This window comes from Odocoileus virginianus, chromosome 1, assembly GCF_023699985.2.
Source record: "Odocoileus virginianus isolate 20LAN1187 ecotype Illinois chromosome 1, Ovbor_1.2, whole genome shotgun sequence".
Classification (NCBI taxonomy): Eukaryota; Metazoa; Chordata; class Mammalia; order Artiodactyla; family Cervidae; genus Odocoileus; species Odocoileus virginianus.
Genome location: NC_069674.1, coordinates 38,838,166 through 38,857,312, shown reverse-complemented (window position 1 = coordinate 38,857,312; position 19,147 = coordinate 38,838,166). Strand labels below are relative to the sequence as shown.

Genomic DNA, 19,147 nt, shown 5'->3' with positions numbered 1-19,147 from the left:
GGCTCTGCCTTTCCTCCAATCAGAAGCCTAGAAAGAAAGGCGCGGGGCGGAGAAAAGAAACTAAACTGGCCTCAGTGCGCATGTGCACGGATGTGCGTTGGGTCTTCGGGTAAAGATGGCGGAGCGTGGTTACAGCTTTTCGCTGACTACATTCAGGTATGGAAGGGACTTCTGAGGTCCTCCACGTAACCGAGGTTGCAGGAGCTCTGCCGACCAGGTTTTTACCTTCCTGGTCTCTGACTTGGCGCTTCCTGACGGCCTAGTAGGAAATGGGGGTGGAAATACGAGTTTGCCAAGTCATTTGCGTGGCCTTCCCGCGGCCTGGGGAGCATTGGTGCCTGGGGGCCGTGGGAATGCGAGTCAGGATTTCCTGGGAGATCTATCTAGACGCTGTGGGAAGTTGAGGCCCTCACCCAGGGATTTTCTTTAGCTTTGGAACTAGAGAAAAAGGCAATTTTGAATGAGCTGCGTCCAGGTTTCCTATTCAGAGCTCAGAAGATTTCCTTCCTGACCCAAGTAGGCCTGATTCAGGAGCTTCTGCAGTTTGGAATCTTGGTCAGCTCTGTGGGGTTCCTTTTTCTTGGAAAGCCCCAACTTTACAGTTCAGTTCTAGTCTTAGCTTCCATTTGGCGCTGATGTCTTTGGAAACCTTTTCCCGCTTTCGATTTTTTCGGTGCCCCTACTGGAAGCTTAAGAACTGAAAGTGAAAGTGGTAATGTTTCTAGCCTGTTGTCTTTGTGGGCTCCAAAATAGGCTGTATTTGCTTTGGGGCTGTTATTTTTGGAAGGGGATATGTTTATTTAAAGAAAGATTGTAGGCTTTTAAACTTCAGAGCATTTATGTAAGCATATTTTTCAAAATAAATCTGAGCTGCACTATCATCGTTCCCGGTGTAAGAAAACCGTCACCAAAGGCTTTACTGACCGGAGAAGGATTCAATTTGGCCACTTTCCCTATGGTCAGTAATGGCCTATTTAATTAAAAATATTATCTGACAGCTAAAGACAAGCGGCATCTAACTTGTTGAGTACTTTATGTGTGGGTGGAGCTTACTTCTTCTCTTTGGGCTACCCTGTGTGATGAATGTTTTCTAAACATCTTGCAAATGAGGTGACCACAACTCAAATTCAATAACTCCTCCCTGGTCATAGGTTAACATTTAAACTGGGTTCTTTCTGACGACAAAATTAATACATTTTGCATTACTGTGTAATGTCTTCTTAAAATACTAGAATATTTATCTTTAAAAAAGATCTCATACAGTGATAGGAAACAGGGTTTGACAGGTCGCTACTCTTCCTATTTGGAGACAAAACATGGACCTCTATCTTTAAGAAAGTGTTATCCTAATTCTAGCTGAAACACGTAGCAACCATATGTTATCAGGGACTGAATCTTTCTATAATAAATTTCCTTGTTTAAACATCTTTTAAAAAAAATATGATGGTGCAATTCTGTTTTGGATTTTAAAAATTGTTTCTAGCCTGTTGTAATTAGAATTATTAATGGTAGACGTGATAAGAGACTATACTGTAGGATGAAAAGGTGTTCCTGAGGATCACATTTAGTTGGGGATATTGATAACCAGTGGGCTTCCCTCATAGCTCAGCTGGTAAAGAATCCTCCTGCAACACAGGAGACCCCGGTTCAATTCCTGGGTTGGAAAGATACGCTGGAGAAGGGATAGGTTACCCACTCCAGTATTCTTGGACTTCCCTTGTGCCTCAACTAGTAAAGAATCTGCCTGCAATGCGGGAGACCTGGTTGGGTTGGGAAGATCCCCTGGAGCAGGGAAAGACTACCTACTCTAATATTCTGGCTTGGAGAATTCCTTGGACTGTATAGTCTGTGGGGTTGTGAAGAGTCAGACAGTACTGAGCGACTTTCACTTTCACTTCATTGACAATCAGTGGGTAAACAAATGGGTGTCTACTCATACATTCTGAAGAATGATTTTCCCTTATTCGGGAATTTTTATTAAGAAAGGGCGAAAGAAGGAATGTAACTTTAGATTGGGCGATCAGGAAAGACCAATGCTTGGGGGTTGTTCTGGGGGACTGGAAGATGAAAGGGAGCCAACTATTTGAAAATTGAAGGGTAGGGAGAGTTGCCGACAAGGGAAAGCATGTTTGAAAGTGCTGAAGTTGAGGAAGACTGAATTGATAGAAGGCCAATGTGTTAGAGTATAGTGAGCAGGACATTATCCTGGGTCTGAACCAATCTTGCATGGCCCTGTAGGCCAGAGTAAGGAGCTTTTATTGTAAATGAGTCAAAAAATTAAAGGATTTAAATGGAAGATGTTATGATATAAAAGTATCCGGAACGGGGAATGGAAGTAAGAGTGGGAAATGAAAACTAGTTGGAGGGCTATTTCACTTATCCCTGATAGAGCCTGGTGGGCTGCCGTCTGTGGGGTCGAACAGAGTCGGACACGACTGAAGTGACTTAGCAGCAGCAGTGGCAGCAGTAGACTGCTCCTCCTAGGTATATTCCTTAAAAATAGGTGTGGATGTATGTCTGTCTCTCAGCCAGATGAACCTGGTCATTGGTTATATGTTGGTGTGTTGATTGAACACAGCTTACACTTCGTGAATGTTACAAAGTAATTCAAGTGTGATGACTCTGAGCCAAAGAGGAAGCACGGGACACTCAGGTATGAGTGTGTGGGGTTTGGCCTAGTCTGGGCGGTCAGGGCAGCTTTCCTTGAGAAAGTGACACTTCTACTAAGGATTGGAGAGTGACTTGGAAGGAGTTCACCAGACAGTGGTGAAGTGCATTGCAAACAGGGATTGTCTTGCCAGAGGGGTTTTTTGAATTCTAACGGTAGTTGTGTCTCTGGAGCGCAATGGCATGGTGTGAGATGAGACTTGAGTGACAGTATCTATAATTTTATGAAGATGAAACAGATGACCTCCTGAATCTGAAGATTATATCCAGTAGACTGGATATGTGGACCTAGCTTATGTCTCACTTTGGACAAATTATTTTCATTCACAGACTTTATCAATCAAATAGAAAGGTTGGTGATGTTTATGGTATTTGTTCTAACTCAACAACTAGACTGAAATAATATATCACCTAAAAAGCCAGTTTGGACCTAGCATTTGACTGCCAAACTCAGTGGAACCAGAGAAGTATAACCAGCTCACAGCATCTTGAAATAGTTTTTTGTTGTTGTTATATTTTGTTGTGACTGACATGTAGATCTTAGGTGTTAGGTTATGTCTACTTTATAAAATGTCAAACTCCACCCACATGGAATATGTGCTGTTATTTGGTGTTTAACAGACAAACATATGTTCTTAGTAACGTTATTATTTGGTGTTTACTTAGTGCTAATTTTGTGCCAGGAACAAAAGGCATCATTTCATTTAATCTTCACAACAAACTTTGAACCCGGTAACACTATTATCCCCATTTTACAGATGAGAAAACTATTGGTGAGTGGTGAAAGAAAAGAATAATAATACTGCTTTAAATGGCAGACAAGAAAAATCAACCAAAGGAAAGAGATTAGTGTTTCATTATGAATATGTTCACATCACCTAATAACTTTGGTTTCTATATAACTTCTGATAAATGTCCAAAGCCCATCTATTGATGCTTGATTAATAGATTTGGCCTATTTGCCTGCCCTTTCTCAGAGATGCTCCTGTAATAAATATTTGAGAATATTTATTTAGCAATAATATTGAAATTTAGCAATACCTTTGTTTCTTTTTAAGCCCGTCTGGTAAACTTGTCCAGATAGAATATGCTTTGGCTGCTGTAGCTGGAGGAGCTCCTTCAGTGGGAATTAAAGGTAATTAAATGCTTCATTCACTTCAGATTCCTATTAGTTGTAATGCTTTTTGGGGATTAATAGGCCATTAATGTAAAAATAAATAGCTGTGGCGGCATAATTTTTAACAGTTCTTTTTGTTAATCTACAGTATTTTGATGTTTAAAGAAGTAGTAAACCAAAGAAGATGATTAAATTTTTTAACTTAGAAAAGGTTAATTGTAAAATTTAAGGATACCGTGTAAAAATGTATCATTGGTTTTTAAGTTTCAAATTATAAGAACAGTAGGCTAAGTAGGCAGAATTCCATAATTTTAAAACTTAACGTACTCTAACGTGTCCTAGAATACTTTAGGAAAAGTTGCATAATACCTTTAACTGAGGGATTTCTTGTGCAATACAGATGATTAAACATTCAAGTCTTTTATTTTCTTTTTTTTAAGCTGCAAATGGCGTGGTCTTGGCAACTGAGAAGAAACAGAAATCCATTCTGTATGATGAGCGAAGTGTCCACAAAGTGGAACCAATCACCAAGCATATAGGTTTGGTGTATAGTGGCATGGGCCCAGATTACAGGTACCTTGTATCACCATCACATGAATTCCTTGTAATTGATACTTTGGGAAGAAAAAACAAGGGATGTTTTCCTTTAATCGCCTACCTTCTTGTTTTTTTGCTTAGTTGAAGAACAGCAGCTGAAGTTAGTTGCCAGTATGAGGCAGACTGGGGGTTTCTTGAAGGTGAAGAACTCAGTGCTCCTCACTTGTTAAAAGAGGAGATGGATATAGTACTCACTCCTGTCAGCTCTGTTCTCTTCTACCATCCAAGGCCTCAGCAATACATGTTATAATAAACTATATTTTTAAAAAGTTTACCAGACAGCAAAAGAAAGCATATTATCCAGAGTTAACCTCATTGTATTTATTTCTGTTTTTAGCAAAAGGACAGAATTCTCAAAAAGGCCACTGGAAGTTGTAGAGTATGACAATCAGTTAGGATCCAGATGTTTATGTAGTCTCTTCTTTAATATTCACAGGAAGAGAGTAATCTGGTTCCATCAGGGTACCAGCAAGTTTAAAGAGATGGATAGTTTTCTGTTTGTCATTTAACAGTTGAAAGGATTATTATTACTTCATTGACTTGTGGAACAAGATAGGTAGAGCTAGAATTTCACTTTTATGAGTCGGCAACAGCACTAGTGTCACCGACATATAATCAGGCTTCGCTGCAGTGGAACCTGTTACCACTTCAGGGAGGGAGGCTGCAGTGTATTACCACTCAACAGAATAAACAGAGACTTGGCAGGAGTCTTGTTCAGAGGGATAATGTGTACAGCTCAGATCAGTAGTACATGAGCAGGTAGAGCTAAATCCTGCTTGTCTTGCCAATATATTTAATCGTTATACTTTTGACAAATTTTACATTTTTTACATTATAAACAGTTTCATGGTACTCTTTGAAGTTCAGTCTGTGGACATGATTGAGGCAGAGTGAGATGCCTTAACACGTGTGTATGTGTGTTCATGTGTGTGCATATTAGTGTATTACCTGGAATGAGATATAAAATGAGAAGGTACCCTCTCTTGGGATACGGGGGGCATACTCTTGGAGATTCTGTGACAAGAGATAAAAATCTCTTGTGCATTAAAGCTGTGTCTGTTAAACTGATTGATACCCCTAGTCCATAGTTTTCCTTTTGTCTTATTCTTGTCCATTTCCTGTAGTTTAGCTCTTCAGTGACACTCTGATATTTTCTTTTAAGTTAGCTGTAATTGGATGACTGGTTTACAGCTGAGAGCTACTGTCAAACTTGTGCTATAGTTGTATGCCTATAGAAGGTGAATGAGTCTTGAGGATGTAAAGCATATGAATTTTAATTAAGTCTTATTTCTTTTCTATTTTTCAGGGTACTTGTGCACAGAGCTCGAAAACTAGCTCAACAGTACTATCTCGTTTACCAAGAACCTATTCCCACAGCTCAACTGGTACAGAGAGTAGCTTCCGTGATGCAGGAATATACCCAGTCAGGGTAAGTTGATTTTATTATTTGAAATGTGTCATGAATTAGGAAAAAAAAAAATCATCTTACTTTTGTAAAAGTAGACATACTTCAGGAAAAAAAAAAAAGAGGATTTAGTATTCCTGTATTACCTTAATCAGTGAAGAAAACCACTGTGAATGAATAGTTCTGATCTTAACTGGACTTGAAATATTTTCTTAAAGAGAAAGTGGGAATGTATTGTAGCTGTTCATGTAACAGCAGAAAGCAGCTTCTAGATAAAGTCCTTTTGACAGTGATTAAAACATTTCTTTATGGGCAGGCAGTCATTGCTGCCTCCAGATTTATCTTCTAGCTAGAAATGATTATAAGCACTTGATGAAAGCAGTAACTGACACATCTGTATTCATTTTAATTCCAGTGTTCTTGAGTTTGGATGTGAAAATGATGAGGTAATTGCTGATACGTAAAACCAGTGGGAAAGCTGCATTTGCTGAAAATCTGTTATTTTGTTAGGACATGAAGTGTTAGCCACACTTATTAACCCCAATATTTGTATCAGTCTATTGACCAAAATGATTTGACTGTTGTTCCTCAGTACCATAAAGAAAATTCATTTTGAACTGATTTGTTTAGACAGGTGTTAAATGCTTTTTAAGGAACTTAGAAGTCTAATTCGATTTACCTGGTAACTTGCTTTACCTGAGAGTATTAATAACTTCTTACATTAAGTTGACTTTAACACCATGAAGGTGCCAAGTAATTTTCATTTCTCTTTGTTCAGTGGTGTTCGCCCATTTGGAGTTTCTTTACTTATCTGTGGTTGGAATGAGGGACGGCCATATTTATTTCAGTCAGATCCATCTGTAAGTACCATTAGGTGTATTCGAGTAGATTGTTAAAGTGCTCTTTGAATATCTAGTAAAAATAGAAGCCATAAAACCCTTACAAGTTAGAGTATTTTCTCTTCCATTTGGGCTTTAGAACTAATACATATTCACTTGAACATTTAAAATGTTGATAACTTCATCTTCTGATAAGGAACCTCCTTTAGTTCTGCCCTCTTTTCTTCTGGCATGCTGATTAACTTCACGTACTTAGAATGATTTGTTGAAGTAGGTTATTATCAAATCTCTGTAAATCTGTGGAATTCTTTTAAAAATTATGATTAAAGCTAATTTTAATTTAGTTAAAACCTTTCTGGGAGTGGGCAGTGCCCTTTGCCATTAATTTAATCTTGGGGTTGACTTGAAGTGACTCTTCTGCACAAATATTGATGTTACTGTCATGACTTTGATGTTTTGCAAAGTGAGTGAGTCGTTTGCTATAAAGCAGAAGACTGGTGTCTGGGTTGGCAGGTGTCTGGAGAAGGCACCACTCCTCCACGTGTGTCTCATGTCTGTCACTCAGGTTTGCTGTGAGGAGACCTGGAAGAAAAGATTCACGATTAGAAACTGATCTTTCATAGTTTATAGATCATTAGGTAATGGCAGGTTTACTCAATTCACATCTTATACTCTAGCTTTGTGATCTGATAAGGCAAAAATATTTAGGTTGTTAATTAAATCAGAAAAATTAAGTGTTTGAGGAACTCTGACAGTGTCTGTTACCCCATATCTGAGCTTCTGAAGCTAAATGACAAGTCCTCTTATCTTCCTTTCCTCAGAGTAGCAGAGCCATCATCGTGGGCACCTAGCTTTCATCTTTTGCCCTTTTCCCCTGTTACAGCTAAAAGTCACTTGTTTTCTTTTAAGATATGGTCTGTTGCTTTTAGTTTCTGTATATGTGTGCATATGTACTTTTTCAGTAGATGAGCCATATATGATATGGTAGCTGTTTTCGTGTAACTTTAGATTACAAAATATCAACACCTTTGAAAATTTTTAGTGCAAAGTTGTGTCTTTTTAGTTTGTTCACCAGTGATGGAGAGCTGGTCACCATTTTTCAGATAGATATGAACAGATTTTTAGAGCCTTTCAATCCTAGTAAGCTAAAATACTGCTTTTGATTATTTGCTCTAAATTAACTTCATTTCTTTTTTTTACAAAAATTTTGTACAGTAAATTGTACATTGATGGGGTTTTGATATATTAAATACCTGAGAAAATCATCAACACAATCAAGATGCTGAACCTCCAAAAGTTTCTTCGTGCCTCTTTGTTATCACATTAATTTATTTTGTGACATAGCTCATTGTATTCCAATAAATATTCTGAAAACCTTAGAAGTTATAGACAAATTATGGAGCTGAGAAATAAATGTCAGAGTCATAAATAATTAATGATTTAAAATGTGCTTTTTTTTTTTTTTCCTCTTCCTCTCCTGATTAGGGAGCTTACTTTGCCTGGAAAGCCACAGCAATGGGAAAGAACTATGTAAATGGGAAAACTTTCCTTGAGAAAAGGTAGACTTATAAAACTAGATTCATTACCACACTTACTCTATGGTCTTTAGCTCTCTGCAAATAATATCATTAATCTATAAACAAATTTGTTGCATGACTGTAGTCAAGCCTAGCTGCTGATAGAACAAACTTACTTGTCTGTACTCTGGCTCCCCAGCCTTTAACATATTAAGTGGTAATACTCATTTCTTAAGAACTTTTCTTTCTACATCCTCATGTTTTCCTAAATTTTTTTTTTTTACTTCATTTTTTCTACCATCTCAAAAAGAAAAAAAAAAGACCATTGGATTTGGAGTAAAAAGTTTGGGAAGAAAATTTTTAAATGGTTTAAGTGATAACAGTTTGTATGTGTGCTCAGTCACCCAGTCGTGTCTGATTCTTTGAGGCCACGTGGACTGTAGCCCGCCAGGCTCCTCTGTCATTTTTCATTTTGACAATTACCAAAAAATATATAGTGAACCCAAATAACCTGGTGTTGATGGTAGATTAAAGATGTGACATATGGGGCTTCCCTGGTGGTCCAGTGGTTAAGAATCCTGCCAGTGTAGGGCACAGTCTGGGAGGATCCCACATGCTGCAAAGTGACTAACCTCATGGGCTACAATCTAAAGCCTGTGTGCCTTAGAGCCTGTGCTTCTCAACAAGAGAGTAGCCCCCGCTCACCTCAACTAGAGAAAGCCTGCGCACGGCTACGAAGACCCAGTGCAGCCAAATATAAATTAAAAAAACAAAATTAAAAAAAGATGTGATACATAAAAATCTACCCCTGCCCAACACAGCAGACTTCTCTCACTTAATTCCAGCTGTATTCTAGACTCAGCATTATTGTAGCCCACCAAAAAGTGTCCTATATTTTGGATGGGAACAGTCTGCAATTGATTTTAACCACCAAATGAATCTTTTCAGTACATTCTCAGATAATATTAATGCTAAGATTACTTAAAAATCTTAGACCTGGGATTACTTGGTAAACTTAAATAATCTTAGGATCTTAAAGCACTTTCTTTATCCTCTTATGTATTATTGGTGAGTCTTCCAGATGTTATGAAATTTTACTAAAGGTTTGATTTCTCTGCTTTATTTTTGTAAATTGTTATAATATTGCCACCACATGCTGATCATAGTAAAATACTTATACTTAAGGAAATTTCCTAAGTAAACTCGTGTTAGGGTTACATTCTTCATGATGTCAGGAATGCACCCCAAATAATTGTCAATTTCTTATTTTGGGGACAGCTCAGTGAGGAGACTAGGAGAATTTGTAACATAATATTTTTAAGAATGTCTTATTAGATGTTTAAAAAATCTTAATGCTGTTGCTATCATTGTTTCCTTAGTCATGAATCATCTTAATAGTGCCACAAGTCATTGTTTTTCTTAAAAAAAATTCTTTAGATATAATGAAGATTTGGAACTTGAAGATGCCATTCATACAGCCATATTAACCCTAAAGGTTAGTTCAATATCTAATGATTGGATTTGTAGTGATTTTATGATTAACTGTTTGGAAAATTGACCTTTTCCCCTCCTTCATCAGGAAAGCTTTGAAGGGCAGATGACAGAAGATAATATAGAAGTTGGAATCTGCAACGAAGCCGGATTTAGGAGGCTTACCCCAACTGAAGTTAAGGATTATTTGGCTGCCATTGCATAATAATGCAAATAATGAAGTGACTGAAAATGCAGAATTTCAGATAACTTCTCTACTTAAACATGTTTAAAGTATGTTTTGTTTTGCAGACTTTTTGCATACTTATTTCTACATGGTTTGATGGACTGATGTTTTTAAAATGAGACTTATAAATCATAATAAACTCTTAAATTAACTTCCAGCGTTTTAGGAGTTAGTAAACTTTTAACATAGTTATTTCCTGCTTTCCATCACAGTTGATTTCTGGAAACTACATTGAAAAGCAGAATGGTGAAATTGGTCTTTAGTCTTCACACAGTTTGGGTTAAGTCAAACCTTGTCATCTTCTTTACTGTCAGATGTTGTCTGCTTCAGGAAAGCAAAATCCTGATTTCAGTAAACACTGCTTTTGGAGCTGAGAGAATCTGTAGACTTTCATGGATTCTGAGGCAAGGTAGGAAGCATAGCTGTATTTCAGGCACCATTAGGTGTGGATCAGTGAAACCTAGGATGTTCTATGAGATTGCACTGGAGCCGCCGAGAGTGCTGAGCCAAACAGCCTCCTATAGGAGATGTACTGTGTAAATACATAAAAAACGGTGTGCTAGTTCCTGTTGACTTTTCCGTCACAAGTACATAAATGTATTTCAAAAGAGCCCCCTAGAGTCTACTAGATCTTTCTAACTCCAGGATGAACATGAGTGCTGGAAATAAAATGCTAATACTTAAATGTCAAAATTACGGCTTAAGTCTCTCCCTCATTCATGTAACCTCTGTAATCAGAACCTTCACTGCACATTAAGACTTCCAACTGCAAGCTAATCATGGAATATCAGAGCCCTGTTTCCATTATATGTGAAGCATAGCACTTAAAGCTTTCTTTGTTTTATAAGGCATCGTAGGTTGAGAGAAATCCTGTCATTAGTCTTGCTCACAGAACGTAGTTTATGAATGTCACTGTTCTTACTAACAAAGAGATGGGGATTTCTGTGACTTAAATGTGGCTCAAAAGATCTCAAAAGATTTGGTTAAGTTTAGGCTTTTTAGGAAAGAGACTTATCTTGGAGTATTTTTGTCAGGATTCCCAGTTCTCCCTGCTGTCACTGTAACCCCCTATAGTGGCAGAAGTGTTATGATGAGAGATGGGAGATGCCAACTTGACCTGTTTCTAGACATTTGTCTTGAAGACCTCATTTAACATTAGTCTCCTCTTGTTGGCTCTTGGTACATTATGAATCCAGCATGCTAAAAAGAGAACTTAATGGTTAAAAGGAATGGTTTTGGAGTTAGGTCTTACCTCTCCCCCTTAACTGGCCGAGTGACTGCACATGGTAATTATTTCAGAGGGTTTTCTCAGGACTAACCTTGATTCTGCAAGTGAAAGGCCTGGCAAGGTTAATGGTTGAGTTTCAGCTAGTTTCAGCTCCTTTGAATTTGCTTAGGCTCGCCAATGTCCAACATTAAGAAATCAGAGGAATGCCAAAATTCTTCAAAGAAGGGAAGAGTAAAGGCAGTTTTATTTAGGACCAAAAGCACATGGAGGTTCTTATGGAGCACTAACAGAATAAATCCTATGGAATAAAGGGAGGAAAAATGAGCTGAAGCACATCTGTGTCCAGAGTCTCATCTCTGCTTCTTGCCCCATTAAATCCAAAGCCCAGTTCAGCTGAAGCTTCTCCATGAACACGTCTCCCTTGGTTCTCAGTTTGTTCTCTTCAGTGATCTAAAGTTGTTCCCTTTGTCTCAGTTCTTGGGAAACTCAAGTTTTTGGTCTAGCAACCCACTGCATGCATCCCTACGCCTTCCCAAATTCTTCAGTCTTCTAGCCTGTGGATTCTAGCTTTTAAAATCATTTTAAGTATCATAATGCTCCTCATGTACATTCTCCATTTTCAGTTCCTTTTTGTTTTTTTGTATTAAAAAAACATTTGCCTCCACTTGTTTTGTTTTCTAGTTTCTCACTGAACTGTGAATTCAAGTTTTTGCAAAACTATTAGCAGTGAAATGTGGACATATTTAAAATTCACGTGTGGGGGTAGGAGGGCGTTCAAAAGGAAAGGGGGATCAGGAAGAAAAGTAATACGGATCTTTATAATTATCAAGTGCTAATTTATTGGGCACTGATTAGCTGATAAATATGATCAGAGGATTTTTCATCTATTGCTCAATTATGTTCATGGCTGGAAATGCCTGCTCTCAGTCTTTATTGCAAATGTAGGCAAGCTCCGAGCCCCTGTTGTAAAGAAACTTAAGCTAATATTCAGCGGACTGCCCGAGAACATGTAAGAGTGAGTAAGTCCTTTGGTTTAGAATCCTAATTTCCTGAAACCAGTTCAGTGGTCCTGTATTAATGTCGTATTACTTCACACAGGTCCTTCAATTCATACTCCTCCCATGACTCTGCTCCAAAGGACCTTATAGAACCAGCAATAGTTGGCTACCAAATGATAGCTTCCTAAGCATGAACTTAAAGTTGGACAACTAACACTGATCAAAGGCCTTGTCCCTGATCCATTCATCACTTTTCACTTTTTAAGTACTCTTATCAAGTACTCCTGTATTTCAAAACAGTAGGCTTATATGGTCGTTTCTGGACTCCAAAAGGTTAACTACCATATAAACATTTTCTTCTGCAATATGAGAATTTTGAACTCTTATACGTCCCTCAGTTCCTCTCTGCTTTAATTAGATCACAATGTTGAGCTTAAAAGGTGTTTTTTAATTGGTATTAAGTATACTGTGAGGGCTTCCCAGAGGGCTCTAGTGGTAAAGAACCTGCCTGCCAACGCAGGAGACAAAGGAGACATGGATTCGATCCGTGGGTTGGGGAGCTCCCCTGGAGGAGGACATGGCAATCCACACAAGTATTCTTGCCTGGAGAATCTCCAGGATAGGAGCCTGGCATGCTGTATAGTCCATGGGGTCGCAAAGGGTTGGAAACGCCTGAAGTGATTTAGCACGCAAGTATACTGTGATTGCTTTTCCTCAGTTTTTTGCTTTGTTTTTTTCTGTGGCTCACTAATTCTTACCAGCTCCCCCCCAACAGGATTGTAAAACCCTCCTCAGTCTGTTTTCCTCTTGGTCAGATATCAGGTAATCTTATCAGTTCTCACCCTACCTTTCACACCATTCCAAGAAAGAACCCTCTCTTCCTGCTCTAATCTAAGCTAGTTGCATGTTGAAACTATTCTGTTTCTTGATTCAGTTCAGTCACTCAGTTGTGTCCAACTCTGCGACCCCATGGACTGTAGCTTGCCAGGCTTCCCTGTCCATCACCAACTCCCGAAGCTTGCTCAAACTCATTCATTGAGTTGGTGATGCCATTCAACCATCTCATCCTCTTCCCCTTTTCTTGATTGGCTGGATTTAAAAATTCTAGACTAGAAAGAATTGTCTCCACATTGAGTCTCTTATTAATTGGATACTGGACCCTTTTGTTTTCACTGTATTTTTCACCTGTTTTTAAAATTCTACTTTTTAGTAGACTTTTCTACTTATAGTAGACACTTCCTACTTTTCTATTGATGTTTTAAGATTTGGGATAGCATTTTTAGTTTTGAAGAACTCTACTATACTCCATTATCTCCCCTTTAGGAAAAAATTCTCTTGATTCATGGTTAAAATACCTTTTATCTGAGTGAAAGTGTTAGTCACTTCAGTAATGTGCCACTCTTTGCACCCCCTGGACTGTAGCCTGCCAGGCTCTTCTGTCCATGGAATTCTCCAGGCAAGAATACTGGAGTAGATAGCCATTCCCTTCTCCAGGGGATCTTCCCACCCCAGGGATCAAACCCAGGTCTCCGGAATTGCAGGCAGATTCTTTACCATCTGAGCCACCTGAGGATGTTAAAGATATTTAAAAACAAAACGTTTGTTCTGCTTTCTGTTTCCTTTAGATTCCAAACAGAAAAATGTTTGAAAGTGCTGTTTGTGAGTCCCAAACCTGCTTACTGTGCTGTGATTAGTTGCTCAGTCGTGTCTGACTCATTGTGACCGTCGCTCACCACTCTGTCCGTGGGATTCTTCAGGCGAGAATACTGGAGTGGGTTGCCATTCCTCCAGGGCATCTTCCCAACCCAGGAATCAAACCAGGGTCTCCTGCTTTGCTGGTGGATTCTTTACTGTCTGAGCCACCAACTGGGGGATGCCAAATATCACCTGTAAATCATTTCTCTGTGGTCTTTCATGTGCTCTGTGACTCCAGAGAAAAACAGGGTTTGGGGGAGAGGGTGATGAGGGGAGTGGGACAGGAGTGCCTTTGTTTTGTGAGGGGCAGAAAAGGGGCCAACAACGTTTTCCTATTCAGGATATTAACTTGCATTCTTCATAATGTGTCTGGAACCTTTCTAATCCCCTATCTTCAACATCTTAAATGCTACACTTCTGCCAGGGGAAGGATGGGTAACAGTCCCAGCTTCACAGGACTGGAGAGAGGACTTATGTGTCTGTTGGATATACAACATAAGCAATGCCCATTTCTAGTCCTGCCTCAACTACTCCCCTGGTATCCAGAACCTTTTGGGAGTTCTGCTTTGTGAATCACTTGACGCAGCTTTGTTTCTGCTAACTACTCCATCCACGGAGAGGCTTCCTGGTTCAAATAACCACTCTCTAGCAGATTTAACTCTAAAGTGTATCTTTGAGGCTAAAAAGGTTGGATAAATTAATATGTGAAATGCACTCAGAACAATGCCGGCCATATGTTAAGCATTGAGTAAGTTTCACTGCTCTTGGTCTTCCAAAAACTTATTGACATGTCTCCTGTGCAGTCTTGTTTTCTTTTTTCTTTTTAGCTTTGTAGGTTTGTTCCTTTTTCATTCCTTTAAAGGAGCAGGCAGGCATAGGATAAAATTTAACGTCAAGTTCTCTTTAATTTTTAGAATGAGGCTTAAAGACTTCCCTGGTGGCTCAGATGGTAAAGCATCTTGCCTACAATGCCGGGGAACCGGGTTCGATCCCTCGGTTGGGAAGATACTCTGGAGAAGGATATGGCAACTCACTCCAGTACTCTTGCCTGGAAAATCCCATGGACGGAGAGCCTGGTAGGCTACAGTCCATGGGGTCACAGAGTCGGACACAGCTGGGCGACCTCACTTTCTACTTTATGGGTGACTCTGAACACTGTAGCAGGGTTAATGTCAATTTCCCAGCCCTTCAGAAGCCACATTTGTCTTCTTTTGTCTTTCTTTTAGAAAGGCAGAGGATCTGTGTATGACACTATGCAGAGCCCGTGATGTTGCACTGGCGAGTGCTTTGGCTTGGAGTCAGAACTCTCAGCTCCAGTACTTAGCAGCTGTGTAACCTCTGACAAGCCTCTCTAGCCAGTTTTCTGTTAAAATGAGCCAAGCATTTTCTACAACCGTCGTTTGGCACTCTAGGGGTTTCAGCTTGATGGCAAAGTGATGTGCTTGGTCCGAGGAGAGGAGCTGGGCGCCATCGGGAGATTTTCTCCACCAAAACGCACCGACTCCCGCCCCAGGCAAAGTCTTAACTATTAGATCAAATGCTAGGGTGCGGGTTCAGCCGACCAGGCACCCTGGGGATCGAGCGGTCGGCGGCCAGTGGGAGAGGCGCGGTCCTTAAAGTTCTACCCCTGCTGCTTTCCTGGAGCCAGGAAGCCGCGCGTCCCTTGGTTCGCCCCGCGCCGGCAGTTAGGAAAAGTCGGTGCCATCAACAAACATGGCCGCCATGCTAGCGTCAGCCCCGCTCTCGAGGCCGCGCTGCCGCCTGGGAATCGCGGACTCGGCGTCACCCGGCGCGGGGCCACGTGACGCGTTAGGCGCCCGAGGCGGTAGGGCTTGCGCAGGCGGAGCAGCAGCGGAGGCCGGAGTTGAGTGGGGGCTGCCGGGTGAGGTTTACCGGCGGGTCCCGACCTCGAGCGCACGTGGCCCCCTGCTCGCGCTCACAGTTCTGGGCGCTGCCGGTGAGGAACCGGGGAAGGGGCCAAGGGGAGTGGGAACGGAGCGCCCCTTCTGAGGCTGGGAGGGGACTTAACTGGCCCGGCCCCGCGGGAAGGGTAGTGGGCGCCGGGCCGCCGAGACCCCTCCGCCCGCGCCGCAGACCCCGCGCTGGTCGCGGGTGCTTTTGGATCCCCAGCCTACCCAGCGGGGCCAGCGGTGCAGGTGGACCCGACAGGGCCGAATGCCCGCCAGGAAGGCCCCACTTACCTCAGCCCCGCCCGCTCGGGTCGCCGCGGGCTGCTCCGTGGAGTTTATTTTCAGGCTTTTCTTTTGGAGTGGGAGCTGGAGGCAAGTCGGTGGGCTCCTTAGTTCTTTAGAAATAGGCTGGGTTGGCGTCACAGGCACGAACAGGCAGTCTTGATTCCTCGGCGCGTGTACCATATGCTCCTGGGAATCACTAGGCAGGAGGTTGAAGGAGACACAAGTATGAAAAGCTTAGAGTGCTCAATTTAGGAGAGAATCTCCTGTTTTGGGAAATTTATTTTTTTGGACAATTTTTTCTTTTTGGACAATTTTTTCACCAGCTAGTCTATGCGGATACTTTAACCATTTTATTTTGACTTCCGAGCTTTATAAAATTTCTTGACAGCCAAATAGTAAGGCTGCTTATAAGGAAATTTCTTAGGTAGCAGGTTGCCAGCTCACTGCATTTTATCCTTACCTGGGTTATATTGTGGATCCCATGACTTTTAAGCTGAAAAAATGAAAGTGTAAAGAGTCTTGAAAACCAAGTGTAGGTAAGGAGTTGGGAAGTATAGCTGTGATCCTTTCCCTAGTCCTCAGAAGAGGAAGTCACTCCAGACACCCAGAATCCCACGTTCATAGTCTCGGGGCCCCCATAATCTTAGTTGTCCGATTGAAATCTTACAATCCTGAGTGAAAAACTGCTTGTGGTTTATTTGTTTTCATAGGAAAGGAATAATGCTGTCAGCATGTCTGCACACTCCATGCTCTGTGAACGCATCACCATAGCCAAGGAACTGATCAAGAGAGCAGAATCACTTTCCAGATCAAGAAAAGGGGGCATCGAAGGTGGTGCCAAGCTGTGCAGCAAGTTGAAGGCAGAATTAAAATTCTTACAGAAAGTAGAAGCTGGAAAAGTAGCTATTAAAGAGTCCCACTTGCAGAGCACTAACCTGACACACCTCAGAGCCATCGTGGAATCAGCAGAAAACCTGGAGGAAGTGGTCAGTGTTCTCCATGTCTTCAGTTACACAGACACCTTTGGAGAAAAGCAGACCCTTGTGGTGGATGTTGTTGCAAATGGTGGTCATACTTGGGTGAAAGCCATTGGCCGCAAGGCTGAAGCTCTGCATAACATTTGGCTGGGCAGGGGCCAGTATGGTGACAAAAGCATTATTGAGCAGGCTGAAGACTTCCTCCAGGCCAGTCACCAGCAGCCCGTGCAATATAGCAACCCTCACATCATCTTTGCATTTTACAATAGTGTCTCCAGCCCCATGGCTGAGAAGCTGAAAGAAATGGGCATATCAGTGAGGGGGGACATAGTAGCAGTGAATTCTCTGTTAGATCACCCTGAAGAGCTCCAGCCCAGTGAGAGTGAATCAGGTGATGAGGGCCCTGAACTTTTGCAGGTGACCCGGGTAGACCGAGAAAACATCCTAGCAAGTGTCGCGTTTCCTACAGAAATCAAGGTGGATGTGTGCAAAAGAGTCAACCTGGACATTACTACTTTAATCACCTACGTATCTGCCCTCAGCTATGGAGGCTGCCACTTTATCTTCAAAGAAAAAGTGCTCACGGAACAAGCAGAGCAGGAGAGGAAAGAGCAGGTTCTGCCACAGCTGGAGGCATTTATGAAGGACAAGGAGTTGTTTGCTTGCGAATCTGCTGTCAAGGATTTTCAGTCTATCCTAGATACCTTAGGAGGACCCGGGGAGAGAGAGCGAGCTGCGATGCTGATTAAGCGAATTAATGTGGTCCCCGACCAGCCTTCGGAGCGTGCCTTGAAACTAGTGGCTAGTTCAAAAATTAACAGCCGCTCATTAACAATTTTTGGGACAGGAGACACCCTGAAAGCCATTACAATGACTGCCAATAGTGGTTTTGTCCGGGCTGCCAACAACCAGGGTGTTAAGTTTAGTGTATTTATCCATCAGCCAAGAGCGCTTACCGAGAGCAAAGAGACCCTAGCTACCCCCTTACCAAAAGACTGCACAACTGACAATGAACACTAACGATATCCTTTATTGTCATGGAAATAAGTTATTTATACCAAAGGCTGTGTCTCCCTATCTTAATTGGAAAAAAAAACTATGGTAAAATTAATACTTAGAACTCTTATTAAATCAGTTGATGGTGTGTCTCATCTATAAAGTAAATAACCTAATGTAGAAAAAGCATAAGAGACAACCTTATTTATCAAACTGGCTACATTATAATTAGAACAGAAATACATCTCTGCAAGGCTTGTAGCTGTATCACAATACTTTGATTTGTTTGATTCAGTAGGGCTCCATCTCCCGTAATGGTAATTGCATCTCTTTGACTGTGGCTACATTGCATCTTGCATTAAATATCGAGCAACCTCTGAAGCTTGTTTTTCATTATATTGATTTAGCATTTGATACGGGTTGAGCCTGGGAATTAATTGTTTACAGATAATTTTAGATGCCAAAATTATGGCCATTATTAACAAAAAAATACTGATTGCTATCTGTTAGGTGCAGTCTGGTGGTTATGTACATTGACATAGAAGGAAACAAAGTGAAGTCTGATCACAAGAGTCCCATGAATCTGAAATACCATTGTAAAAAGGTAGACAACAGTCATACTACTACACACCTAAGATGTTGGAAGATTAAATGTTAATTTGAATATAATGAAAAATATATAAAATAATTCAGATTTTACTTTTAAATATAAATAGCCCCCACATGGCCAGTATTTGGATTATGGATACTATTCTTGTGCAAGTGGCAAGGGATAGCCATGTTATCTCATTACATCTCTCTCATGAAATAGCCCCAGGGAGATTTCATGCCTGCTGCATGATACAGTTGTAATTAAGAAAATTTTCATGTCCATATTGTGCTGGGTGTTTTATTAATGTGCAGCGAAAACAAATTAGCAAAGTAGATAATGTATTTACATTTTAAAAATTGGGACTTGAGTCTTAAAGCTGAGGTATTAATTTGTGCCGAGTGTAGGAACCAGTGTTAAGATTTTGTGCTTTCACAGCCTGGCCTTTTCTACTGTGCCAACCCCTATTTTGTGAGTAAACTTGTTTCCAGCCACAGTGTTGAGTAGGTGAAATTTGATTGTCGGGCCCTGTGACAATGGAAATGAAATGCAAACTTAAGAGTATGGGATGCTTCTCTGGAGAGAGATTTTATTACTAAATGCATTTCCT

The 19,147-nt window shown here is 40.7% G+C and overlaps 2 protein-coding genes and 1 long non-coding RNA gene across 5 annotated transcripts; 2 read left to right on the top strand and 1 right to left on the bottom strand.

Moving 5' to 3' along the window:
• Positions 1-54: 54 nt before the first annotated feature.
• PSMA2 (proteasome 20S subunit alpha 2) lies at positions 55-10,552 on the top strand. Its single transcript, XM_070466950.1, has 8 exons — positions 55-156; positions 3,726-3,802; positions 4,225-4,357; positions 5,688-5,810; positions 6,565-6,646; positions 8,111-8,184; positions 9,580-9,637; positions 9,722-10,552. The coding sequence occupies exons 1-8, from the start codon at positions 116-118 to the stop codon at positions 9,836-9,838; spliced, it is 705 nt and encodes a 234-aa protein (XP_070323051.1). The 5' UTR covers positions 55-115; the 3' UTR covers positions 9,839-10,552.
• On the bottom strand, positions 6,943-16,103 carry LOC139034837 (uncharacterized). The gene is made up of 2 exons (XR_011487427.1): positions 15,982-16,103; positions 6,943-7,207 (listed from the first exon to the last, which is right to left on the bottom strand). It is a non-coding gene; the product is annotated as an uncharacterized lncRNA (long non-coding RNA).
• Positions 15,596-18,329, top strand: C1H7orf25 (chromosome 1 C7orf25 homolog). 3 transcript variants are annotated; one of them, XM_020889495.2, is made up of 2 exons: positions 15,596-15,737; positions 16,686-18,329. In XM_020889495.2, the coding sequence occupies exon 2, from the start codon at positions 16,707-16,709 to the stop codon at positions 17,970-17,972; it is 1,266 nt and encodes a 421-aa protein (XP_020745154.1). In that variant the 5' UTR covers positions 15,596-15,737; positions 16,686-16,706; the 3' UTR covers positions 17,973-18,329. The 3 variants fall into 3 exon arrangements, with proteins under 3 accessions (XP_020745154.1, XP_020745156.1, XP_020745155.1); XM_020889497.2 differs by lacking the exon at positions 15,596-15,737 and adding an exon at positions 15,963-16,062; XM_020889496.2 differs by lacking the exon at positions 15,596-15,737 and adding an exon at positions 16,169-16,511.
• The last annotated feature ends 818 nt before the right edge of the window (positions 18,330-19,147 follow it).